This window comes from Panulirus ornatus, chromosome 65, assembly GCF_036320965.1.
Source record: "Panulirus ornatus isolate Po-2019 chromosome 65, ASM3632096v1, whole genome shotgun sequence".
In the NCBI taxonomy this organism is placed as follows: Eukaryota; Metazoa; Arthropoda; class Malacostraca; order Decapoda; family Palinuridae; genus Panulirus; species Panulirus ornatus.
Genome location: NC_092288.1, coordinates 6625001 through 6652565, shown reverse-complemented (window position 1 = coordinate 6652565; position 27565 = coordinate 6625001). Strand labels below are relative to the sequence as shown.

At 41.4% G+C, this 27565-nt stretch overlaps 2 protein-coding genes across 7 annotated transcripts in view; one reads left to right on the top strand and one right to left on the bottom strand.

Annotated features, from left to right (window-relative positions):
* LOC139746535 (protein unc-50 homolog) overlaps window positions 1-24558 on the bottom strand; it is a 45958-nt gene extending 21400 nt beyond the window's left edge. The window contains exons 1-3 of one of the 6 annotated variants that reach the window (XM_071657865.1): window positions 24424-24558; window positions 5310-5435; window positions 2979-3130 (exon numbers count right to left, since the gene is read on the bottom strand). In XM_071657865.1, coding sequence (XP_071513966.1) covers window positions 2979-3120 — 142 coding nt within the window. In that variant the 5' untranslated portion in view covers window positions 3121-3130; window positions 5310-5435; window positions 24424-24558. Of the gene's footprint in view, window positions 1-2978; window positions 3131-5309; window positions 5439-6989; window positions 7016-7091; window positions 7262-7365; window positions 7430-24423 lie in introns of those variants that run through there. The other 5 variants (XM_071657860.1, XM_071657861.1, XM_071657863.1 and 2 more) reach the window with 5 other exon arrangements.
* Window positions 17134-27565, top strand: part of LOC139746532 (uncharacterized) — a 32422-nt gene continuing 21990 nt past the window's right edge. The window contains exon 1 of the mRNA XM_071657856.1: window positions 17134-17319. Coding sequence (XP_071513957.1) covers window positions 17230-17319 — 90 coding nt within the window. The 5' untranslated portion in view covers window positions 17134-17229. The remainder of the gene's footprint in view (window positions 17320-27565) is intronic.

Here is a 27565-nt window from a genome sequence, read left to right as displayed (position 1 = left end):
ATAGTATCATATGAATGTGAGACTAAAGAAAGATGGTAGACAAGTTGAAAATAAACCACCTGAGGATGAAATGTGGTCTGAGATGGGATGACTGTGTAAGGAATGACAATATGAAACAGAGATGTGGTTGTAAGCAGTTTGACCTGTGAGGGCCAACCTGGGTGAGCTGAATTGGTTCAGTTAAGTGGAGAGGATGATTGAAGATTGACTGACAAGAAGGATCTATGAGTTAGAAGTGGAAGGGGCAAGGAAAGTACCTACCTACAAATACCTATGATGAGATTTTGCCAAAATGTAAGGGCTTACATGTTGCTCTTACCGCATGTTTTGTTTGTTGGACCAACAGTTTCTCTCAATTGCCATGCATCTAACATTACTGTCAGTTCAAGGTTCATCAGAGAATTACCTCAATCATTAATACAGTTTTCTTGTAAATGTTTTAGTTGCTCCTTATATGTTTCTTGTTTCTCTCATTATTGTAGTATACTGAACAACATTTCCACCTTCTTGATGATCCTGGCTTCCTTGCAGGGGTGCTTTTAGATATCAAACAACATTCTTTAGGCCTTTTATATGCCACAATGCATATATCATCATGTATCTTTCCTTCTATCTAAGCAGTAAAGTTAAGAGTTTTTTCAACCTCACATTATTTCATGTGTTGAATTTTTCAATAAAGGTGATTGTTTTGTTGATTGGTTAGTTAGGGTTCTTAATGTGTGTGGCTTAGAGTAAGGTGCCAGAGGATTGACAGACTGCTTTATAGCGCCACTGTATAAAGGCAAGGGAAACAAATATGAATGTCCAAATTACAGAGATAGGTGTGTTTGGTAAGTGTGCCTGGAAAGTCATATGGGAAAGAGGAAACTGAAAGGGTGGTAGTATGCACTAAGTTTCAGAATGAAGTGGAAAAAATGTGGCTTCAAGGTTGGTAAAGGATGTGTCGATCAGGTGTTCACTTTGAAACAAAACGATTTGTAAGCTCAAATTACAAAAGTATTTATAAGTTCGGTGATTATACCTGGAAAGTTGTATGGGAGAGTAGAAATTAAGACTGTGGTGACATGCACTATGTTTCAGATTAGGGAGGAACAATGTGGTTTCAGGGGTGGTAGAGGATGTTTGCTATAAAGAATGAGTTTAAGAAATACTTAGAGAAACAGGATTTGTATATGGTATTTATGGACACAGAAAGCATATGAGAGGCTTGAAAGAGAAGCTCTGTGGAAGGTGTTACAAATACATAGTGTGGGAGGAAAGCTCCTAGATGCAGTAAGGAGTTTTGTTAAGAGAGTAAGGCATGTTAGCAAGCAGAAAGAGAGGAGGGTCAGTGGTTTCAAGAAGGAGCATGTATAGTCATCTTGGCAGTTTAACTTATGGATGGGGTGGTAAGTAAAGGTGTTCTATACTTTTGTAGTCCTATCTCTTGAACATTTTCTGACACAGAACTTCTTCAATTTCTGTATGCTTCCTGCATTAACCATGACTTCAGTTATTTTTCCATTCAACCATTACTATTATACTATAAAAGTACTCTTACACCTTCTTTAGAAAGCTTCTAACTTAATTTCTGGTTATATCATCTGCCTGTTCTATCCCTACATTTTTCAAAGAACTGTCCACTGTCTCCATCACCAATCTGTTTCAAAAACTTTGAGGATGTAATCAGGTCACTCTTCATTTGTCTTTGTTCCAAGGAGGGAAAATTTAAAGCCTCTAGCCTTTCCCTATAACTCATTTCTTTCAATTATGGATACAAATTTATTGCTGCTCTCCTCATGCCATTCTCCATTAGCTCTTTGTTGTACTTAACATCCAGTGAACAAACCAGAGATATACCCTAATTTTGGGTTTATGTGTGATGTAAACAGCTTGCTGAATATTTCCTTGTCCATGAACCTGAATGCAAAGTTAATTCTTGCAAGCAGACAGTTGGTCTCCTTAGTTATTCTCATAAGAAGTGACTCTGGCAACAGATGAGCATCAAAGTCAACCCCTAAGTATTTCTCATACATAGATTCCTGCAGCTTGTTTCCCGTTACCTGATAATCATATTGAGGCTTTCTTTCACTATGACCCATACCATACATTTACTCTGGCTGTACATCATGAACCATGTATCAGACCAACTTTGGAATCTTAAGGTCCCATTGTTAACTGATCCAATCCTCCAGGCTTTTAACTTCCCTAATGACCTTTGCAACGTCTGCAAACATATTCAATTAGGAGTCCATACCTGCTGGCACGTCATTTACAAAGATTAGGAAGAGTAGTAGTTCCAGAAAAGAACTGTGGCACTCCGCTGGTGATATCAACCCATTTTGAAAAGGTTCCTCTGGTGTGAGGAGGGATGATTGAGTAAAAAATGATAGGATAAGAGAGGGTTGTGGAGTAAGAAGAGTATAGTAAGGAAAAAAGAGGAAAAAGTATTGATGTGGTTTGGATATATGGAGAGGATGAGTGAGGAGATATTGAGTAGGAGGATATACAAGACAGAAGTGAAAGGAACAGGGGCGGGGAAGAGATTAAGGATGAGATGAGAGGATGAAGTGAAAAGTGCTTTGAGTTATCAGGGCAAGAACATACATGAGTGAGTGAATCAAGCATGGGATAGAGCAAGCTGGAATGTAGTACCCTGGGGAAGACATGTTAATAGGCTGAACCAGGCCATGTGAGGCAGTCAGGGGAACCACAGAAAATCCATGAAGGTTTGGCTGTGGATAGGGAGTTCTGATTTAGGTGCATCATACATGTTCCTATGGTGCCTTGTTAAGAGTGGAAAACAGCAAAAGAATATGAAAATCTATGCACAGTATGTATTATCTTAATAATTCAACCCTAGGACCCCTTTCTACTGGCTATTGCAGCTTTGTGGGTGTAGGAGATACGAAAATAAACAAACTAATTACATCACCCTGAGGATGAAAATATCTTATGATAGTATAATTTTCTTTACAAGTCTAATCACAAATACTTACGTTTCCTATACTGAAAATTTCTGTATACTTTCTGAGGAGATATAAATAAATACACCATCTGCCAGGCTGCAAATTCAAAATCCATTTGACGAAACTTGAGAAGTCGCCGCAAGTATTTGTATCTTTTTGCTGCAGCCGTCATGCAGTCGTGTCTGTGGATAAGTGAATTATTATCTTTATTAAGTTTACAATGAACTATATTTTTGAGTATCAAAAACATCTCCAAGCAAATTGTGTATAATAACAAATTAAGCACTTCTTTTTCTCAGGTTATCAATTTTCCATATACTGGGCCAAATTAAGATTTTGTGGGGCCCTAAGCCATTTTAAATGGAGAGAGAGAGAGAGAGAGAGAGAGAGAGAGAGAGAGAGAGAGAGAGAGAGAGAGAGAGAGGAGAGAGAGAGAGAGAGAGATGAGAGAGAGAGAGAGAGAGAGAGAGAGAGAGAGAGAGAGAGAGAGAGAGAGAGAGAGAGAGCCATGTGTCAGCATGAAAAAATGCACAGATTTCTGTACAATAAATCTTTTTATTACATTATAAAAGAGTGCACATTATAATTATTCTTAATGAAAAGAACATAACCATGACAAAAACAACTTAAGAAATTGGCCACAATTGCATCCCAAGCCTTACGTGTGGAGGTGCAGGACCTCAGACCATGGCCCATGAATTACTGCACCTTATTTCATGAAAAAGATGAGTAGTAATGATCAACCATTACAAAATCTTGCATTAATAATCAATATTACTGTTACATATCACCTTCCACCATGAATGTTCTGATTCATGAACTGCTTTGGTTGTTGTACTCTGTAATTTCTGTGGTTACTGCATTTCACCAATCCTTCTTGCTTATGATTGTAATGAATCATTAACCACAAACTGTTCTGATAAATCAACCAAAATTTTGAAGTCATAAAAACTTTCTCATCAGGGTTGTGTCCAGCAAGCCATGAATGATGACTTGACTTTCAGGGGTTAGAAACCTTGTAGCACCTTATCTGAATGGTGATGTAAATGCCTCTCATCCTTCATTAATCAACTGCAAAGTAGTTCATAGTGTAGCTCAGCCTGAGTCCTTCCTCTTACCAATAAACAATCTTCACTTGGTGATGACAACATGGTCCCATTATCATCAATTGAGAAGCACCTCATTATTCTCAGGCCACATACCTCAACCCAACTATGATCACCACTGGTTAAAGTAAGGACTTTCAAAAGAAAAGAGAAAGAAGGGCAGTAAATACAGCCACAAAAAAGCTGGTGAGACGCTTCCTGGAGAGAGTTTTTTATACTTCAAAACTTATATTTCTCTCTAGGGTGGGTTTCTTCTATGAGCCAAGAGAGCACACCAATATGGAGGAGAACTGTTGGAGAAAAACTTTATCAAAAGGCCAAGTTCAGTGAGAAAATTACCTTAAAAGCTTTTGTGATACACAAGGGTCCTTCTGCAGTGATGTTGGCAACCCTAACAACAACCCTCTACACCTAAAGTAAAGTTTCAATGAGAAATGTGTTTCACTGTAAACCAAAGATCTTCCTGATAAACTCTTCAGGCATAATTGTTCCCGAGAGAGGGAGTTTTTAAGATTCCTTTAGAATCTGTACATTAACATGATTTTTATCCAAATCTTCATTGGTTATAATGAGCAGTTCTCTTGTCTACCGTGCTGTACCTTATCATTTTTCTCTAAGCACCAAGGGCTACTAAGAAAGGAGGTTTCTGAAATAATCATACAGACATTGTAAGGCCAAAGAAAAACTCCTCTGACTGTATGAAAATTTGGTCATAAGGCACTCATGTAGAATCAATAGCCTTAATAGTTCATGGCAATGCTAGAAAGGATTCTGACATACTGATTTCCAAACTCAAATAGCCTGAATCATCAGGGAAAAATGGAAAAGGTTCTAGTGCAAAAAGATAATCATAAATGCTCATTTTATGTGTAAATTCCAAAGTCTAGAGCTTTGACAGTGGGGCCTGAACCAAAGCTGATGGGTATATATACCTTTAAATAATAACTGAGGAGAATAACAAGCTGAAAAGACTTCTACAACTTAAGCTGTTACCCACTTTGGGTTCTAAGTCAACTGATCCCATACTCCAGTTAGTAAGAAAAAGGCCTGCAAAAAAGATAATTTGGGCAAAGATAAAACTGGTAAATAGTATGATTTGGAGTTAAGAGGTTTCTGATGCCTGAAGGTATGAGACATCTCTCATGATTTATGGAACAAACTGACAGATAAAAAAAATTCAATCAGCATATGTCTAAAAACTCTTCCAGGGAGAGGAAAATTGCACATGGTAAAAAATGAATATGTGAGAACTGACCTGTGAGTAATTGGAGTTGGAAGTGGGGACCCTGTGTGATAACTCAAGGAACCTGTAGTGGATCCTATGCTTGAAGGTGACTGGGCACGTGATGGTGGTGGAGATGTCTGATATTTAAGGCTAGAGCTGCTGAAACAATAATAATATTATGAGTTTATGGACAATACACAATAATACAATAAACCTGTGTAAAATTAAATATGACACAAGACAAAATTCCTTAATAGATCAGCAAAACATTTCAAGTACTGGCAGACCCAAGTTTATGAAAGGGTTCCATTCTAGAAAACACTTAGAAATAAAGAACTTGTAAACTGAAGCTTATTTATCCATTGCCTCCCATCAGAATAGCAAAAATACATTCCTAAAAAAAATAAAATCCAAAGCATCTTGAAATATTACAAAACATGTCTTCTATGATAGTTTTTGGTGAACACAATGATTATGAGCCAATAATATGGCATCATCATAAGGATTCCAATCCGAATATGTTAGGTATTTTCAGAATGCCTACAAGATTTAAAGTGATCTGGTGTACATGACAATCTAGTGAATCTGGATACTGTCTATGCCTGCCAGGTGGCCATCTTCTTTGTTTTGATGATGCTTTGGTACTGCCTGGTACTACCATGGAAGTATTTTGTTTTATCTATCTAACCTTCATTATTGCTCCCACTCAGAAAAAATGACTGATGATGAAGCAAAGACATTCAGTGAACAGAAGCATCAGCAAAAATATCTTATGGTGAGACATGGTGATGAGAATTTTTCTGTTAAGGCTTGATGGACTTACCCTAGCAAAAAAATCCACAAAAAATGCAAGATTTTGAAAAATCTTGACTAAGATATCATATTCTTTTGAGACTTGATACTTGAAGACACATTTCTTCAATGAGATAAGATTAAGTAAAAGTAAGGTGTGGTGTCTTGTTCTGTTTGTATGAGGGGCTGACTTAAACAGAAAGTATAGTTCTCCATCTAAATTTTGGGTTGAAAAGTATGGGGTTGGTTGTTTTCATAATTTTGTAGCTGTGCTTAATGAAGTATGATAAGGTGCCCCAACAATACAATTTTTACCAAATTCTTAGCTTAGTGGCAAAAGCGACCAACTGTGGTAAAGAATACCTGTCACATAAGTAGCCACTTCCTAAACCTAATTGATTAAGAGCAAAACCAAAATTTTACCTACCAATGTAATGTCAGTATATCATTACATCTCAGCTGCAAGGAGAGGTTAAATGAAGCTACTTTCAATTTTATTGTTTTTTGAAGGTGTCTTACGTACTTGTACGCAAATCAATCCCATGCTTTCCTTAGTATGCATAACCTTCACTACTACAACCTTATCAAATGTGGAATATATCACAGTGTTCCAACACATGCTCCATAACTCTTGAAGTATTCTCTAACCACCACACAAACACTGAAGAACAAACTCACTAAATGTTAAAAGCTATACAATGTGTTGCTAATCTGGTAATTTACCAAATGAGATAACGTGAGTAAATCTTTGATGGAGGATTTGTCTTTGAGTTCGAACCTGAAAGACCTTACCAAGGAACATAATAATTAGCCAAAATATGAACAGGCAAAAGCAGCCATCGAAAATCACTTTACATTACTACAAAATACTTCACTACATGGTAGTAAATGAAAATACAGATAAACGGGGCAATTCACCCGATTGTCATTGTGACTACGTGAGAGTCATAGCCTTACGAAGACAATGATAATTCTAAACCAAATCAAAATAATGCAAAGTACTACGTGTGTAATACTGACCTCATAGCATTGACAACTTCACGTATTCCCTTCAAGAAACATATAAATCTGAGTATATATAATTTAAGACGGGTTTGTTTTCATCACTTGTTGGTGAACGCTTGCACTCCGAACCAGCAATTGTTCATTCACACTTGGCAATACTATTGTCTCACTACAGATAAAATACCTTCAATAATCACCACCAAACTCATTTCATCATAACCATTCCTTTAAGGGGGTTCAAAAGCTTTAAAAAAATATGCCAAGAATACAAAATTCTTAGAGAAATTACTCCCTGTAACTAAATCTTCCTTGAGAACGCATGAAAATCTGAAAACTATATCAGCTGTCAACGTCACCGAATTGTAGCAAAACACATTAATGAGGAAAACTTTAAAGTATGACGTTAATGTTATTACAAAATGACTTGAAATCATTTTACTTAGTCTTGATGTAGAAAAACTACATGTGCAAAGATATCAAAATATAGTACAGTTAATGTCTACTCGGCTCGAAAGGAATACAGGATGCTGCAATTTATGAACCTTGATGTCCGGATTTTTATTTGATACTTAAATACTCAAATAATAAACATCTTGCAAATATTGGGAACCTTGGAACTTGTACTAGTGAATGTTTATAGCAGTAATGTTCTGTCCCCTTCCCCCCTTTATGTTAAGTGAGGTGTCAAGGGCTACTGAATGCCCTAATCCAGGCTTCTTTATCAAAGCTATATATATATATATATATATATATATATATATATATATATATATATATATATTTTTTTTTTTTTTTTTTCTTTTTCTTTTAAACTATTCGCCATTTCCCGCGTTAGCGAGGTAGCGTTAAGAACAGAGGACTGGGCCTTTGTGGAATATCCTCACCTGGCCCCCCTCTGTTCCTTCTTTTGGAAAATAAAAAAAAAAAACGAGAGGGGAGGATTTCCAGCCTCCCGCTCCCTCCCCTTTTAGTCGCATTCTACGACACGCAGGGAATACGTGGGAAGTATTCTTAATCCCCTATCCCCAGGGATAGGGGATTTATGTTATATTGTTGGGTAAAACAACACTGCCTGCACCTTTGTACCATATTAGGTACCATTCCACACAATTCTGCCTGCAACTTTTTAAGGGACAATAATTCTATCTTTAAGTATGGTTCTCAGCATCAGTTATGCCTAAATACATATACAAAACAAGAATTCTATTTTGAACCAGTATGAGTAATAGTTACGCCTGCATCTGCGTTCAAGGTAATGATTCTATCTTGAACTGCATTGCTGGAAACAGTTATGCCTCCACCTTTATACAAGGTAAAACATTTCTATCCTTAATCATAATGCTGTGAAATTCATGAATGCACATCTCTAAGGGACAACAACCTTCTTCTGAACTATAAATATATATTTATTCTTTTTCTTTCTTTCTTTTAAACTATTCGCCATATATATATATATATATATATATATATATATATATATATATATATATATATATATATATATAAGCCTAGCCCATGGCAGGTACCCCATTTAATCGACCAACCCCTACGGAAGGATGAACAGCTGGATTGGCTGTGCACCGACACAGCATTCCCCCATTTCCTTCAAATCTGCTTCATCTCTTGCACGATTTATTTCTTGTCTCGTCAGAACTGCCTGTATAAAGCTCAGATCTACACAGGATTTTTTTTAAGGGAAGTCACAATGAAATGCCTATTAAACCCAATTTCTTATTTCACATTCTACATTCCGTCACAATGGCTGCGCGAGTCCATCACTCAACAAGATAAACATAATTATAAATGGTCTTACTGTAACGTCTAATCTAGTTCGGAAGCCTCATGGAAAAAAACCTCCATGAAATGCCAGTTGCTGAAGTTTTCGCTTCTGGACAGTTGCTCCGATTATACGGATTAATTTGTCCTTGCACGGAGTGCTTCTCTCACATGTGAAAGACGTATATCTTACTCGACAAAATCAAGTTTCACGCAATACGACTTATCAACTCTCAGACTGACCTCAAAATTCAACCCGCTTGTCCCGTTCCACAGTGATGATTTTCCTTCTCTCTCTTCTCAACATTTTACTTTGATTTCTCTTCGTGAGAACTGGCAACGTGTGTGCCCCCAACATTAGCTAGAAGGTAAAGCACTTTATATTGGGCAAGCCACTGAGTCACATGATGACTTGTGTGACCGCGGGCGACAACGAACTTCGTCTATGTTAGGTTAGTCCGCGAGCGTAAAGTCATTTTTACCCAGGCTGTATAGCTGGGAATCAATGAACTTCACAGTAGTTCATCATTTCCCTGCTACTAGAAGTAGAGCAGCCTTAGAGCTGTAGCAGCTTCTTAAGAATGTTCCTGGGTAACACCAGAACTTTTACACAGAAAGGAGTCCTTGGGTAGTTATAGATAAAACACACACACACACACACACACACACACATATATATATATATATATATATATATATATATATATATATATATATATATATATATATATATATATATAGAGAGAGAGAGAGAGAGAGAGAGAGAGAGAGAGAGAGAGAATGTTAAGACCCTTTAGTATTTTCTTAATTTTATTTACAGATATCCTAATCTCTTCTAAAACCTCTTCCCCATCCCAACTAATGTTGAGGCTATATCTTTCACTGTGAAAACACTTTTCAAATCATTTCAATTCCTTACGTCGTCTCTCAGTACTCTTCCTTTTGAATCACTTAGCCTGATAAGTTGGTCTTTAACTAACAATCTACTCCTGACGAATTCATGCTAAGTTCTGGATTTCCACCATATTTTCATTTCTCATTTTAACCCTGCTATATTCGTCCTTGTTCTCTTCTAGTTGCATTCTCCATAAGCTGGCTGGCTGTAAGGTCTGTATCTACGCCACTGCTTATCTCGAAGCTCCCTTGCTTTTTTACATCTTTTATTAAACCATTCTTCCCACTTTCTCAACCTTCCCTCTGTACTTGAGGCTAGAGGTACACATGTTCCCACTCCTTCACTGTAAATCTTACAAAAGCTTTCTCAACAACCCTGGTTCCCTGGTAGTGAACTCAATTTCCCAGTTTATGTTGCCATAGAATTTAGTAACTTTTGTGTGGAATTTCCACAATCATATCTCCTCTTCAAGTCGTGCTGTTCCATTTCCGTTCATATAACTCCCTCGTTTACCAGCTGTTCAAACTTAAGCATTACATGATCTCTCCAGTTGGTGTGTCATACAAGATATTTTCAATATCCATGCTAGCAGATCATGAGATCAGATCTAGGAATGATAGTGTATCTGTCCTCCTTATCCAAGTAAGTTCCCTGACACGCTGGTAAGGGAAATTCTCCCGCACACACTCTAGGAACTTTTGATTTTCATGATTCCCTGTCAACATGAGAATCTAAATCCTCCTTATACCAAAAATCCCCCCTACCCCCCATTATGAGTACTCCACCGTCTCTGAGACGTACCATCTAGATTGTTCGTTGTTATTGTTAACGTATATTTGGTTTGGATCGCTGAAATTCTTGGGAGGATTATATATTATCAACACTACTGTGCACTTCTTTGTCATAGTGATCCTTCCCATCATGTACTGTCTGAATAGGCCATATACGTCTGTATATGTGTGATTCCTGTTTGTGTGTCTGAGAGAGAGTTGTACACTCGTGTGCCCAGTTTCTTAACCATATATATACATGTACAGTGTTTGGCCTCCTATGTATGTATGCACGTACACATCCTAGCCTAAGTCAGGTACCCATTTATCGACCAGCCCCGACGGGGGGGTAAATACCTGGGTTGGGTTGTAGGTCGCCAGCCATCCCGGGAATTCAAACCCTTGTGGTTCCGACCCCGGGTTAGCCCATGCTGACACGTGGTCACTTAGCCTAACCACTACACCAAGGAAGCCTGTGGTGGGTGGGTGTGGGTGTGTGTGTGTGTGTGTGTGTGTGTGTGTGTGTTAGAGGCTCGCACTGACAAACTGCAGGGGTAAGAATCACAGGAAACATATAACCAAATCTCCACCTTTGGACCCACGTTGTTCTGATTTCGCTTCGGTCCTTGAAGCGAGCAGCAACACAATTTTCTTCTCAGTATGGTACTAAGATTGCGAGCGACGAAGCCCATGACTGCTCCTCACGTCTCCATCTTACCACGGAACATTTCTCTTCATCATACTCACACCAGCGAGACTGCGGAGTCTCCCTTTCACCACAACACCTTACACTTTCACACAACAAGTTATTAAGAGAAATTCCACGTACACTCTCAACTCTACCCCCTTCCTTTACTGCTTATGTGTCTATGGATATATGAAAATATACACAAAGATGTATACAAATTCTACTTTGTGTATTCACTTAAACCGACTCAGAACCAAATGGCTGTCACGGATGGGAGAACACAGCTATACATGGTTCTCTCATCGATGAGAACTGACTGCTATCAGTAGTGCAGGTGTGTACTTGAGTCTTTCGTGTATCTACAGTTCCTATGTCGTGGTAACATGCCAAAGCGCTAACTGTCTCACCGTTTTGAAGAGAGATAAGACAAGAAGGCTATGAACGGTATTTCTTAACGCATCTTACATTTCCTCGCTAAAAAGTTAATGCTATCATTTGCCGATATGCTTTACCATGTATGAGTTCATCTACAGTGCGTGGTTTGCTAAGCTGTGTGGAATGAAGTCGCTGACACCAACATCGTCTGTGTTAGGGTATTTGTTGATAATGAGGCTATTCAAGTACGAACGATTTGAGCTACAGCTTTTAAGAGTCTGACAAGTCACATGACTGATCCATGTTCCGGCAGCGTACACAGATCTCTCTGAAATCATCATCAAAGGCTGAGGTCGAAACATTTAGACGAGGATCATGTTATACAAGAGTTCTCATTTCCTGTCATCGCCAGCTGTAAACAGTGCGCCTCATCTTCTTCACAGGTCTTACAGGATGTAGAACAGATACTACTGGTGAGCCTGAGGGTACGTTAGGCTTAGTCTAATGTGACAATCTGTTCCAGTGAACTTGAAGGCTTTCAGAAAGCGTGACAACACTGTGTACAGGCACCCCTATTGTTCCGGCTGCCTTAAGTGCCAACCTGTGGTTCTGAACTTTGCCGGTCGAGTCTGAGACCCACTACTTCCTACTGACAATAGGACAATAATACATAGAAGCTTCAAGTAAAAAAACTAGTGACCGGGAGCTTATATAACATCATGTCACCGACGATCAGCGTACAGCACACAAAGGTTAGCGGGAGGAATTACGGCATAACTATGAGAAGGTGAGAGGAAGTGAAAGGTATGAAAAGGTGCCGGAAATACGTCCCAGACACAGATGATATCTTGAGACTGGATCCTTCCTCTCCTGTTTACCGCTCAGACTTCTCGTCTCAAGTACAATGTGATGGAATTATTTCCCCAATATCTCTTTTTCATCTAACAATTTCTCGTAACGTAAACCTAGTTACCTAGTATGACCGATATCAGACTTGACATTCTCCATTAACTGTCTAACTCTTCCTCTCACATCTTTTCGCCTTTCTAGGGACATTGATTATTTCAAGGGTCAAGTACTGTATTATTCTGAGTAACTCCATATCTTTTCCATTGTGCCCACGTTCAACAGTCTGATCCACTTTACCCGAGTCTCGTCGCAATCTATCGGAGTCAGCTAATCTTAAATTGGGTACAATAATGATCGTTTTCTTTGATATTCGACCGTGCGGCAGTTTACTGCGAATCTGAAAATATTGTGACCGCTGTTTCCCAGCTCTTCGCCGACCACACAAGTACTGATTAAGTTCCTTACATTTTCTTATATTTTCTGAGTCAACACACGGTGAACTGTATGCATCGCGGTGCAATTTTCTGATTGTGGTTGCGTGCAGAACGACATGAACGTACAACAGCATAACACCATATGATTTGTGAGCTTGTCTTAAACCGATATAACCAGTGATTGCTGACTCCAACAGTGAGTGCTTTTTTTTTTTTGCAGAATTTATCTCGTTCCCTGATATCGCTGTAATATCTGGCTTTCCTAACAGAGCATCTGATATTATTGTGATATCTGGCTTTCCTAACGGAGCATACGGTGTCGAATCATAGCGTTTGATGTTAATACTTCTGCCGCTGGTGTAAAACACACAGACAGTACGTGGAGAGAGAAGTAAGCCTGTGAGGTCAGATTCCTTACTCCCTAAGGATCACAGCGTCCGCCCCTACCCCAGCCGATACAGCCACACCCGACCCAACTCACACATGATTCCCTAGGGCATGCATACTTAAGTATCCTGCTTAACCAACGACTTCGTCGAAAACGTAACCTCCTTCTGATTGGCAGATGCGCTCTATGATGTCACGAATGTCCTTCACTTCCTACACAGGACATGGAAGGAAGACTCACTGTTTCGATGTTTCTGTTTCTTTAAACCTTTATGATTAGTGTTACACGTCTGTCAAGCATCACTTTCAGAACATTCCCCTGCCACGCTGTTAGACCCAGCTTGTACAACGACTATTCAATCGTCAACTGCGTCCCTACCTACGTCCTGAAGCTTATGAGATGCGTCTTGCAACCCACCACCTCCAACTACCTCATGAAACCATTCTGATGATGTGACCCCCCCCCCTACTTGATAAGCATATGATAAGCATCCAAGCGCGACTAATATCATGCAGACAGCATAAACTCACCTCTTAAAGAGCATGGTTGGTAGCGACACCTGGCGACGGTATCGCCAAAGAGGCAATCTTTCAGTAAGAGCACGACTTGATTTCTATAGATCTTAAAAGACATTTAGCTTAACAATGGATGCCACGATGGTGAAAAGCAAATCGGTAAGACTGATTTGACGATCTAATTTATCATAATCATTCAAGATACTTTTCAATCGTCGATCTTTGTTTGAATTCATGAAATGAAAACTGAAAAATTTGTAAAAGAACATTACATCCCCCCAGAAACACATGAAAAAGGGGATTCAATATACATAGGAAAACGAAATTTGAAAACTTTAACATTTCTTGAAGGCTTAACTCTAATACATGAGTAGGCTACACCTTCTAAAAGAAAAATAAGTGAATCTATGGAAGCTTGATTTAAATAAGTGAGCTGTGACTTCTACACGAAAAGTAAGTGTGTGTGACTCAAAAACTTTCAATGTGTTGTCGCTGTGAGTTAGCTCTGGGGCGTTGAACTATGACCTGTGATGGGAGGATGCATTTCATGACCGTCATATCAATGTAAAAACGACACGACTGTGTAGTGAATCATGTCTATGTTCAAATGAAACGAGGGAAATCTATGAAATTACAATAATTCCGCCTTGTTGACAGGACAGCTTTTCCTGCATACGTATAATCCTACGTCACACTCGTGGGAGGAATAGTACATAAATACGTTCCTCTACTTTGATATACGAGAGATTCATATCAAAAACCCTCATCAATTTTTGACTGCGTTCGCAGGGCTTATAACGAAGATTAGGCCATCCATCTACCTTACCTGCGCCACACACTCCGCCGATGACATGAAACTTTAGAATAGTTTAATGCTGTCTAATGAAACCAATCCACTGACGAGAAGTATAACCGTCAGGTGGAAATGTCACGAGTAATAGAGCGGTAAAAGCGGCCCCGTTGAACCCACCTGACGCAACGCTGGGTGGAAAGGACATTAATTCTCGTTTTTACACGCTGACATATAGTGTTCGCGGACCCAGTAACAAAACTTTGCGGTTTCAAAATGCTACGTGGCAAATGCACCCGTTTTTTTTTTTTTCTGTCGCGTCAAATTCTTTAGTGTACACCAATCATACATTAGATTTACATGATATATGTTTGGCAGAGAAGAGACAAAAGGGAGACTGATACGAATGACGTAATGTTTTTATCTTGTTTTCGTACGCTAAGATTTTCCTGTTTTCTAGACACCAACATCCAAGGGCACTGACGGAACTCTTGCTTGCTGCTGTACTTTACGTGGTTGACAAGCGTCCATCCTTGCATCCTTGCTCTGCTCCTGAGGTACAATCGTAATCATTTAAGGCTGCCGGGTCACCTGTTTTGAATGCGTGCAGTGAACTAAGGCTAGGGTGGTCTTTTGGTAGCCTTACAGGGGAGCCTTGAAGGCCAGCGTATCTCAGGGATCCATAGTAGACGACCCCCTTGCTTTCTCTTGTGTACATAAATGACGTGAAAAGAAAAGAAAATTCTCATAACAACCGGAGCTAAGTCTTTTTCTGCGACATAATTATCTGTGATTCCGCCTCACGTTAGTCCAAAGATAAACACAACGTCACTCCTGGTCCATCACCTTAAGATTTCACAATCCTTTTCATTCATAGAGAGCCAGTAGTTCCATGACCTGACGCTGGTTTCTTTTGTTGGATGTAGAGTGGAACATATCAATAACATTAAACTCTTAAGTCTGCACACTGACGAGTCACTTACAATAGAAATCACACTCCATGCATATCCAACGAACGGCAAACATGTGGAATGCAAATCTTGCCTTCATAACCTGACAGACCAGTCCAGTCAAATAATCGACCCAACGAATCAGTTTCAGGATTTTATATAAACGTGTTTGTAGGGATGGGTCTGAAATGTTCAACGGAGGCAATGTCTCGTAAGGAAAAGCTCATGTCACTGATGTCAGTCGAAATACCTTTCCGTCTTCTTCAATTACCTTTCTTTACTAATAATAAATACTTGGGTAGGGTTCTTGTTAAAGGTTCTCCTGACATCTGTTTATTTAACTTCGTGATGGGATGCCAGTGTTGGAAGCCGGCGCGCCAGCGAGCGTGACGCAGCGGCCCTCCTGGGTGAAGGGGGCCGGCTGAAGGGAAAACTTTTCCGTGGATGAGAGGAGCACCGCGCCGGTCATAACTATTCCCTACAATTGTCTACGAGGGTCGCCCTGGCCGAAAATTTTTCCTTGTTGCTGTCTACGAAGATCGGCTCTTAACACCTTTCCTAGAAGTGTCTGATAGGATACTGGTAGATCATACATTCCCTCGAAGTGTCTGAGAGGATTGTGTTATCACCTCTCCTGGATATTTCAGAGGATCTTCTTAATTACTACTTAGACGCGTCTATGAGGATCTTGCTAGTCAGTACTTTCTCTAGAAGTGTCTAAAGAGAATCGTTTTGTTTACTCTCCCTGTAACTGTCTAAGAGGATCGTGCCGGATTAAAATTTTCCTTACGTGTTTAAGGGAATAATGCTTGACTATATTAACCGTATCTAAGAGGATTGTGATGTAAAAAAAAAGACATCGCCCGAAACGTGCCCAAGACGTTCATATGCGGCAACACTTTTCCCGTGCTGTCTGCATGACTGAGTATTGTGGTGACCATAACATAAATGATGAGGTTCCTCCTGAGTTGAGCCGCTCTCTAGATTTGTCCAGTAAGATCGTGACGGACAATTTTCCGTGAGGTGTGTATAAAAGAGGATTGTACCGGACAAAACTTTTCTCAAAGGTTTTAAAAACATGTGACAGGAAGTTGTAAGTCGATCAAGTATTTCTTCAACTGAGAAAATCCTACTCATGTAATGTAAATCTTATTCCCAATCGCTGAGACACCGTGGTCGCCTTGAGCCCTGGGCCCCGTCTCATGTCGAGGGTGTGGCCTGGTCCCGCATATTCTTCCGCCTGCCTCTTATATTTCATGTATGATAAGCTCACTGACTGACAATAGGGAAGTAACGCCCCCGTACAGACGCATCCACCATACTCCTGCAACTGAAATACAAATAAAAGTGACACCATTGGAAAGTGTGTTGTCTCTGCCGATTAAGATGGCGGGAAGTGGCGGAGCTGTGAGGGAGGTGCCAGTTAGATTTTGAAGTTCTCATTTGTTCTTCAGTAACGTATTATTTCTTAACCATATACTTAATGCTGCACCATTATTCGACCACTACTGGTATATAATTGTGATGTAGAATATTTTCGGGCGAGTGAGATCGGCTCCCAATAATGACGAACGTAGCATCTCTCCACCGACGCGCCAAGGTTTTAAAACTCGGCCGGTCCTGAACAATGCGGGGAGTTTCTCTGTGAACTCCAAAGCGACAGGTCCACTCGGTCATATAGTTTCACCACCTGTGTATTTTTTTTTTTTAAGCTTTTATCATCATGGCAGAAAAGGGAGATGTACCGGCTGACACTGTGTCGCTCCCGCCGACCTACGCGCCCTCCGAGGCCTACACGGAGTCGCCACCTCCGGTAAGTGACGACCGTAGATGCGGTGTGCTCTTTCCGTCGCGGCTCTACTACTCAATTTTCCTTGAGTGAAACTTGCGGAATTGCTATTCATTTTTTAATCCAGATTTCAGTACATTGGTTTGCAGTGTCTAACAGTACTTTGTTAGACAAGGGGGATGTAATTCACTTTAAAAAATTTTAACTTTCGAAATGTTTTGACCGTTAGGGAAGACGGCCCACTGGCTCCTTCCTCCCTCACACTACAGAGTGACTACTTTCACACCACGTATTCAGCCCTACAACCTCGGACCTAATTAAACACACGACAGTAAAGTTACCACCCTTCCTGTCCCCCCTCCCTCCACTCCCCCCCGCCCCCCTCCTCCTCCTCACACACCATAAATAATTAACCACCGCATGAATTTACACGGGTATTGGGAGGGTACACCTATTCAAACGCTCTGCTACGGAGAAAATATGAGTGGCAAGACGCACCTCATTGGCAAGGGGGAGGGGGTGACGAAGACAGGAAGTAACCCCTTCCCCCCCTTCCCCATCTCAATTTTTTCCCCCTTTGATATTTTTTTTCGTTATACGAAAATTTATTATGTATGAGAACGAGAAAGCGTTACCAAAAAAGAGTGCGATGTATTGTCATGTCTTCAAAACCAAACAGAAGAACACAACTTGCAATAACTCTGTATGTACTGCAAACTTGAATTTACTGCGAGAGTACTAACATGACATCAAATTTCTTGACTGAATCTTACCTGACTTCTCTCGTTATATTGATCCCTAGCCATCATATACCACCTGCAAACCGCCCCTGGCCACCATACAACCACCCCTCCCCCTCGTACATCCTGAACCTCCAACATCTGATACCTTAATGAGACTTACTAGGTAACAGGTTGGCTGTACACCTGCTCAGTGGCGTTTCTATAGTGTACTCATATACAGATACCAGCTCTTTCGACCACCCCTCAAACATACCCAACACTTTAAAACCATTAAAGCTATCACATATTTAAAACACCCTTAGAGACACCAGCGTTTTTAGAACACCCTTAAAGTTAGGGATGCCAGTACTTTAAAACTGCCTTGCATACACACACCAGGTCTGTAGCGACTGTGTAGATGATGCCTCCAAATAGCAGTCTTACTTTGCATTTTCCGTGTATTACAGGGAGACTGGGTGTACTACGTAACCTGAAGTACACACCGCTGTTTCTAGTAGCATTACAAACAAGGCTTTGTAATCACCTGTTTGTACAGTACGGAAGTGGGGGTGGGGGTTGGGGGACTACACTCCTGGGCCATATCGCTTGAACTTTATCGCACATTTTAAAACTGTATAATGTCAGCATTTAAAATTTTGTCATTGCTCTGTTACTGTGCCTTTTGAACTAGTCACCGTGGGCAGCGACAGACTTGGTGAAGAAAATTGACGGACGTGATCAAGTCACCCGTACCTCTTCCCTCTTCCATGGTAGAGAAAGGGCCTCTCGCCTCTACGTAACTTGGCTCTCGATTCTGGTGCCATGTTTGTTGCCATTCTCCGGACTTTCTCCACCATTTCTAAGTAATTTTTTAACCGCATGCTTTTTTCTTACACCCGAGATGGCCATGATTGGGGCATGTTTTGCTCGTGTCATGCTTCTCGGTATAGAAAAAAAAAAAAAAACTGAGTTAAACAAGTTTGTCTCGTTTCAGTCCTTTTGGAGCTGACGACAAGATAGGTAATATGTCGACACCCAAGTCCCCCCCTTTCCTTCCTGAACACACAACAAAGACATTTAGGAAATGTACTGGTATCCAAGGACTTCAGGAAAGGTTTAACATCATCTTACATCTTAAGCCTGACCTCGGCTGCAAGAGCGGTTTTCTACCCCTGCAGCTCCGCGTGCTGCCAACTTTCTGTAGAGAGCTTGGTTTGCTTTGCTGTTTGTTGTTGTAGATGTCTCTGGCTAGGCTGTTTTTTGCCTGCAGAGGTGCTCTTTTATCTTTAACATCCATTTGGTCTGCTACACTTTCGAGAAAGTTAGCCAATTTTTTTTAAATTTTCATTTTTTGAATTCCAGCGGTTTCAAATATCTTTTGTGAGTGGGACAGTCGTGAGTCCCCGACATCTGTGTTATATTCATAATGTTACTTGTGGCATCTCTCTTTCTCCGTGGATGTCATTTGCAACATTCTATCTTGATTGCCATTATAACAATGTATTATCTCTATGCAGATGAGATACAGAGCCTTCTAGTATTTTCTCCTTGTGGCCGGCCGGAGAGACGGGTGCTTTGGACAGTCATCGCTTATCTTCTCTCATTCTGAAAGTTCTCAATCCCCCCCCCCCCCCCTACCAATCTTATCTTCACAGAGTCGATTGTTCTTTTGTTATGTCCAGCAGAAGTGAGGTCATCCCAGATGGTCATCCCCAGATATTTGAAGCATCTCCTGTCATCAGATCTATCACACTCTTATGTACGCCATGTGATTCGATAGCTTCGTTTCATCCTGATGTTGTACCGCCATATGAAGCCTAGGGTATATATACTGGAAGCAATGGTGGTGGTGGCGGCGTTGATAGATCATTATGATGGTCGGTGGTAGACTAGTGAGAGCCAAGTTGGTGGTGTGGGCGGGCTGGGTTGAGTCACACCTGGTGATCAAGTCCTTCACTGGGCCCCACAACTCACCTCCTCTCCCCCCCTCAGTATATCTTGCCCCCACCCCTCTTCCCGTTATTTGCATGTCATGTTTGGTTGTATTACTCTCCATGCAGGGGTTTCCTCGAGCCTGGCGACGGGCACCAGGAACAGCTTAGACTATCATAAAACCTATTCCTTTTTTTCTTCATACAAAATTGCAACGTGTGAAAAAGCACATAAAGCTTACTAAATTTTTGAAACTTTAAATTTTCGTAAAAGTACAAAATTCCTTAGATTTAAAAATTTCCTAAAATGTCAACAGTTCTGCCTCGCTAGAATGTGGAAGCATAACACTGCTGTTCTCCCACAATATTTCTACTGAATGTTAATGAAGTAAGCGTCTAAAGTTCAGAGATTCTACGAAATGTTGGTTTGGTCTTTGTCTACAATAAATTACAGTGAGAGAAGAGATGACGGTTTCTTTAGCTTAGCCTAGGTTTGGCTAAGCGAGAAGTACACCCCCAGTCTCTCTCAACATTGAGGGAGAGAGAAAGCCAACGGAGGAAGAAAAACACTTGGCTCTTGTTTTCCCGGGAGAAAGTTCCCGCTCGGGCGAGAGCTGTCGAGGTTTGGGGGGGGGGGGGGGGGGTTGGGGGGGGGGTGGGTGAAGGTAGGGGGGGGAACCTGTAACGTCTCTGGGTGCCCCTTTCTTTGTCTTTGTTGCTTCTCTAGTCTGTCTCTGTCTGTCAGTCTTTTACAGCCTTATCTACATTCCTCTTTTTCTCCGTTTTGCAATGCTCTTTCCTCGTTTTCTCAAACGGAGTCTTGCATACCCTTTCTCAAAGCCTGTATAGTTTTAATCTGCGACTGTCACTCGTCACAGAAATTAAAAGGAGGGAACAACATTCAAGGAAAACATGGTATGAGGTGGTGAATGACTGAGGAGCCACGGTAGAAACTCGACTCCGTCCGTGTCAAGGTTTTTAGAAAGTCTGCCTGCTTCATGACGTGCCACGGGTGACAACGACCTGAAATGACTGGTGGAGGTGAGGTACCTGGCCAGGAACTGACTGTTATGGTGGTGGTACCTGGCCAGGAACTGACTGTTATTGTGGTGGTACCTGGCCAGGAACTGACTTTTGTGGTGGGGGTACCTGGCCAGGACGTGTCTCTGTTGTGGTGGTGGTAACTGGCCAGGACCTGTGTCTTGTGGTGGGGGTACCTGGCCAGGACCTGTCTCTGTTGTGGTGATATTTGGCCAGGATTTGACTGTTGTGGTAGGGGTACCTGGCCAGGACCTGTGTCTTGTGGTGGGGGTACCTGGCCAGGACCTGAGTCTCGTGGTGGGAGTACCTGGCCAGGACCTGTGTCTTGTGGAGGTTATGATGGTGTTGCATGGTAATGTTGGGGTACAGAGGGACGGTCTATGGTAATGATGGGGCACATAGGGATGGCCTATGGTAATGATGGGATCCAGAGGGACCTTACGCACCCACTACACTAGTCGTAACAATATTTTACAACACTACTACAGTGGTCGTAACAATATTCTACAACACTACTACACTGGTCGTAACAATATTCTACAACACTACTACACTAGTCGTAACAATATTCTGCAACACTACTACACTAGTCGTAACAATATTCTACAACACTACTACACTAGTCGTAACAATATTCTACAACACTGAAAGTTTGGATGACACTTTTTGTATTTCTCGAAGTGGCTTCTGAGTCCAGTTTGCTTATGCAGTATACCTAGGACGACTGGAGGTGATGGCCTTGGGTAAACTGATCAGGGTATGTTTGTTTCACGAACAGGATGTGTGTGTGTGTGTGTGTGTGTGTGTGTGTGTGTGTGAGGGTACGTGTGTACCTGTGTGTATTAGGGAATATTTTTTTTTTTTTCATACTATTCGCTATTTCCCGCGATAGCGAGGTAGCGTTAAGAACAGAGGACTGGGCCTTTGAGGGAATATCCTCACCTGGACCTCTTCTCTGTTCCTTCTTTTGGAAAATAAAAAAAAAAAAAAAAAATTAGGGAATATATGTGCGTTTATTTGTAACTTGGAAACTGGTGTGTGTGTATGTGTATATGTGTGTGTGTGTGTGTGTGTGTGTGTGTGTGTGTGTGTGTAGCGGGGCCAGGTGAAGGGTGGCACAGCCCACGTTGCCAAGCCGGACATGCTGCCCACCGTCCTTAAAGACTTTCCTTGTATGTCTGGGTTTAGCTTAGTCTTCCTCGCTCCCCCAACACACAGACACACGCACTTATAAAGGTTTTCCGTGTACGTCCTATATATATATATATATATATATATATATATATATATATATATATATATATATATATATATATATATTCGCTGTTTCCCGCAACTGCAAGGTAGCGCCAGAAACAGACGAAGAAAACGCCTCATTCCCTCACTTCCATTCTCAAGCTCTCAAGCACCAAAACCAACCACTGCCATATATATATATATATATATATATATATATATATATATATATATATATATATATATATATATATATATATATTCGTTCAGTGATACTGATACAACCTCGCCGAAGGTGACCTCTCACCCGAGGTCTTGCTTCAGGCAATCGGAGTCTAGTAACACCATAATATATATATATTGCACCTGTTACACTAGAATGTACGACACATCATCAACACCTTACGACCACCACGCACACACATGATCACAGAGCTGATGGAGAAGGTCCAGAGGAGGACAACAAAGATGGTACCAGAATTATGAGAGCTTAGTTACAAGAAATGGCTAGAAGAGAGGAGTAAGGGGTGCCCTGATCACAACCTTTGACTTCTAAAACAGTGAACAGCTCCGAGAAATGTAGGGATATAACATCATGGAGCCACAACATGAAATTTAGCTAAAAACTTGTTAAAAAAGATGTAAATAAGTACTTTTACAGTATAAGAGTGGTGGACGAATGGCGAAGAACGACTGACGACATGTTTAATGCAGACAGCATACAAAAATTTCATGTTTTGAGACAGTGTTCGAGAGATGGGGCGCAATGAGTGTACAACTCTCTCCTTGTGTAGCACAAATAGGTTATTACAAAATAGGTAAATACACACCTTTGCCTTAAGTTAGTGTTCGTATGTGTATATATACCCAGGAGTAATACATGTACTTGGTAAAGAGATGAATGTACAACTCTCTCCCCATAACACAAATGAAACACCACACTCCCTCCCCCCCCCTCTCCCCGGATGTTGGGGTGGGGTGTGCGAGGCGGGGTTGGCCTTGGTGAGGGCCGCCCATACGTCGCCCACACTTGGGCATGTGGGCGGCTCCCAAGCAGCTAGCTGTAGAGGTGACCCCGCCATCCGGATCGTCAATGGCACACCACACCACGCTCATGTGAACATGCATGCATGTGTTCACCCTCGTGTATGTCTTGACCAGCACACACACACACAGCAACAAGACTGTGACCACTTATCCTGCCACCAGTTACCTAACACGGTCGGGTCTTACCTGACTGGTTCTTCCCACACCACACCCTCTCTCAGCACCACCTCACCCCGTCTCCTCTCACCTCCCCACACCACATCCCCTCTCCCATTTCCCCACACCGTCTAGGACCCCCTTCCACCTCCCTACATTTCCCCCCTCCCCCTTAGCACCTTTCTCCTTGCCTCTGCGGATCACGGGCCGAGCGGCGTTGAAATCTCTGGCCGTCACAGTCTGGTTGGGGCGACGTAATGCGGCGTGTGTGACGGCGTTAGCTACCTCAGCCAGCCTCGCTGTTGAAACCCCTGCACCAACCACTGGGCTTCCCCTCCCCCTCCTCCCTCACCCCAGGCGGCCCCCTCACACGACACCGAACCCTTCGGACATGACAGCACGACCCTTGGATATGATGGGCTGGCCTTTGACCTGACCTGTAAGGATAAGGTCAATGGTCATGCCATTCATGCCCAAGGACCGTAGTCATGTCCAAAGGGTTAAAATATGACGTTGTATCTTAAATCATACTAATGACGGAATTATCGAAGTTCGTCTTAGCTGTGACGCGGTTGTCTAGGTTAGCCTGTGTGTGACGAGGCTTTCTGTCTGTTGGCAGGGATGGTTAAGGGTCATAGTTTCTGGTGGCGGGGCTGGCTGGCTTGGTAAGCCTAGTGCCGAATGGCGGGGCTTGATAGGTTAGCCTATTGTGTGGTGGCGGGGCTGGGTAGGTTAGTTTAGTGTCTTATGGTGGAGAAGTTGGCTAAGCTAGCTGAGTCTCTTGTGGTGGGGTTAGCTAAGTTAGCATGCCTAGGAGCAGGGTTGACTTAGCCACCTGGGGAACCATCATAGATCTCAACCATCATATCAGTGGGAGATTTTTACATGGCATTATTACTGTAGGAACTAAATATTACAATTCCCCAACCATCAAATGCACTTTGACAAATAGCAGAAACCAGAAAAATAAAGAAACTTGTCCATTGTGAACATACCGTTATCTAGTAGTAGGAATTCTCTTATGATTCGATGCTTAGAAGCTTCAGATTTAGAAGGTAGTAGTGCAACAAAGCCTGAGAATTGTTGGCCGGAATCATAAATGTTTCGATCCAGCCTCTACTTGCTTATCACCTGCACCTGAAAAAAACAATCAGGATGTATATTCATGTATACATTATATACATACATAGATATGAGTAAATAATAATGTGCGTTTGTTTGGCATACAGAGCCATTTGAAAAACACGATATTCGTAAATCTATCAATGGCAGCGTTACACAGAATCATGCTTTTTTTTCACACACAACACAAGAAATTCCTTGACGTTTATTCTGACCTTTGCTCCGGGGTCTTTGATAAGTAACAGGGCAATTGATGAAGAGATCGAGATGTCTGAAGATACAGCGGAAGGCGGGAGTTTGACTTGTTTATCCAGTCAAAACAGAGATCCGTACTTACAATACATATATAAAAATGTTTTTATAGCTATGGCTATACTTCAAGATATTTTAGGTGTTCACTTGATATTTTTTTAAACTCTGAATGACTTTTTCTGAATTATTAGAATTATTTGCTATAAGTCAGTTGAGCAAACGGGCAGCGGTCAGGGAAGGTTCTGGTCGTCCCGCTATTTCCACCGCCGTTTGGTAGATAATGAGGAGACGGCCAGCTGCTGCGTCATCACTTTCACTTGGCTACTTACAATTAAAGGAGAATGGATCTGTAAGCAAATAAACACCTGCGAGAACTTATACACCTTAAGGAGACATTCCATAACGTGTTCGGAATTGCTTTCGATCATTTTTTTCTAGAGTATTTTGTCTACATTTTTTGTATAGTTTATACATTATCACTTCTCTTTTTTAAGTGATATAATAAAAATACGAATTTTATGTTAAATAAGTACAAAATGCAAGGGCAGTGTCCGCCGAAGTCCAAGTCATGATTGCGTGGAGGAAATCGGAGAGTGTGTTCCCGCTGACACACTTTCTCCTCGACGTTTCCCGCCATTCACTTTTTTATTCTCCCACAAGTGCTGCAATTCTCCCTCAAGATTAATTTCCTTGTGAAGAATATGTGTAAATCGTGTATATGGTGTTCCCACGCATATTTTGTTTCCTGTAATTCGGCGTTAGGCATACAAACGGAGCCCAACAGCTGAACGAAGGATGTCCAAAATATGGCGAAATCATATTTCTTAAAATGAAAGTAAGGGCAATTACAGGTGAGTTCAACTTGAGGTCATATGAGGTCAACATTCCATATACCAACTTGATTCGTATGTTGCTGAGTAGTGGGTATGATGGCCCTTCTGTTGCACCTTAATTGTGTTTACACCTGATACTAAGAAGCATAGCTATATGTACGTACACTAGGTACACATTTTTTGGATGTGTGGTTCAAGATGAGACCTGTTAATCTTTATCCGTGTTTCCTTCGAGAAACACCAGTAAACCAAATACCATGAGTGGTCAGATGAAACAAACTTCCTGTTGAAACTTATCGAAAAGTAGGTACATGGCGAGTTGCTGTGCACTTAATGAACCCTTAATATGAACGTCTTAGTCAACCTTCAAACACGTACATATGGATGCCCATGTCACCTGTACCCAATGAGCCATTGGTTGTGTGAGATTTCTGAAGGGCACACCAGATGCGTGTGTACCTGTTGGTGTATACATGCTATGTATACCTGTTGGTGTACACACGGAATGTGTACCTCGTGTATATACATTAGTGGCTGTGTGTATCTGTTGAAGTGTGTACGTCGCGGACTATGTGGACCTGCTGGTGTATGTACTAGTTGTGTCCCTGTTGGTTTACACAACTAGTGGTGGTGTTTTTGATGTACACATTAGTGGTTGTGTCTGCCAGCTGCTCCATTCACACAGTTGCCATGTGAACGTGGTGTGAAACACCTTTGGCAACAGAGCACCTTTGACCTATGACTTTTGAACCCGAGGCTAAGCTGCCATTACTGATGGTCTCATGTACTGACTTACCTTACCTCACATCCTGGCTTCCCCCTTCCTCACCTCATTCCCCCCTGGCAGCCCTTAACTCTACACTTCCACCCCATGAAACCCCACCACCTTCCATCACAACCTTCCCAGGCATCCACCTCCCTATACAGTAGTGTTGGACACTGCCGAAGTCGGCCTCTGGCTAGGCTGCGTCCATTGGTACGAGAGTGGCAAGCGGTAGAACAACCCCTTTCACTCTGCCCATGGCCACACCATACCTCGTCGTTACGATGGTCATTATCCACCCACTCCCAGGGTGGATTTCCACCTGATGGTTCACCTGAATACACCAGATACTCTCGCCATAACTTAACATAGCAGATACATATGCTTTTACCTAGTATAGCAGATACTCTTATCTAACACAACAGACACTCTCACCTTTAACTAGCATTTTAGATATTCTTGCTTTAACCTAGCATAGCAGATACCCTCACCGTAACCTAATATTTTACTATACTGGCCATATCTTTTTCTTCACTTTCCTTTGCTTTGTGTTTTCTAAGTTTCTCATTATAGTGTTATATATTAATAGAGGATTTTATCGTATTTCATGTAAATTTTTTCTCCCTAATATACACCTTCTAAAAACCTTTACAACTTTGTTTTTCTCAGTTTTTGATCTAATGTATTTATATGATTTTATGGATTTTTCAGTCAGCAGTACTGTAATCCTAGTCTCATTTATTGGAGCTAGCTGCATAAGTGATCTGATTTACCGCAACGCCGTTTTCCTTCTTTTTTTAACATGTGTATGATAATGATGATAATGATTCACGAAATTACCTGCCACCAAAGGCAAGTTACCTTTTAGGGTTGAAGGGAAGGGATTGTTTGACAATCTTGACACAAACGAAAATGGTGGTTGACAAGACTATCAGATTACTGATTAACATATGTTCGGAGTGGCTGGGATGGGGCTATTTTTGTAGCTCGAAGCTGTTGCAGTGCCGAACTGTAACGGGCAAGAGGTATGTAACTGAGGTGGCTGGAGGTGAACATGACGAGAGCGGTGTAGCGCCATATTTTTGTCAACGCAGACATGTTCAGTTGATGGTTGGGGAGTTGAGAAGACCTGTGTGTTGGGTACATGGAAGATGGTGTGAGAGGAAC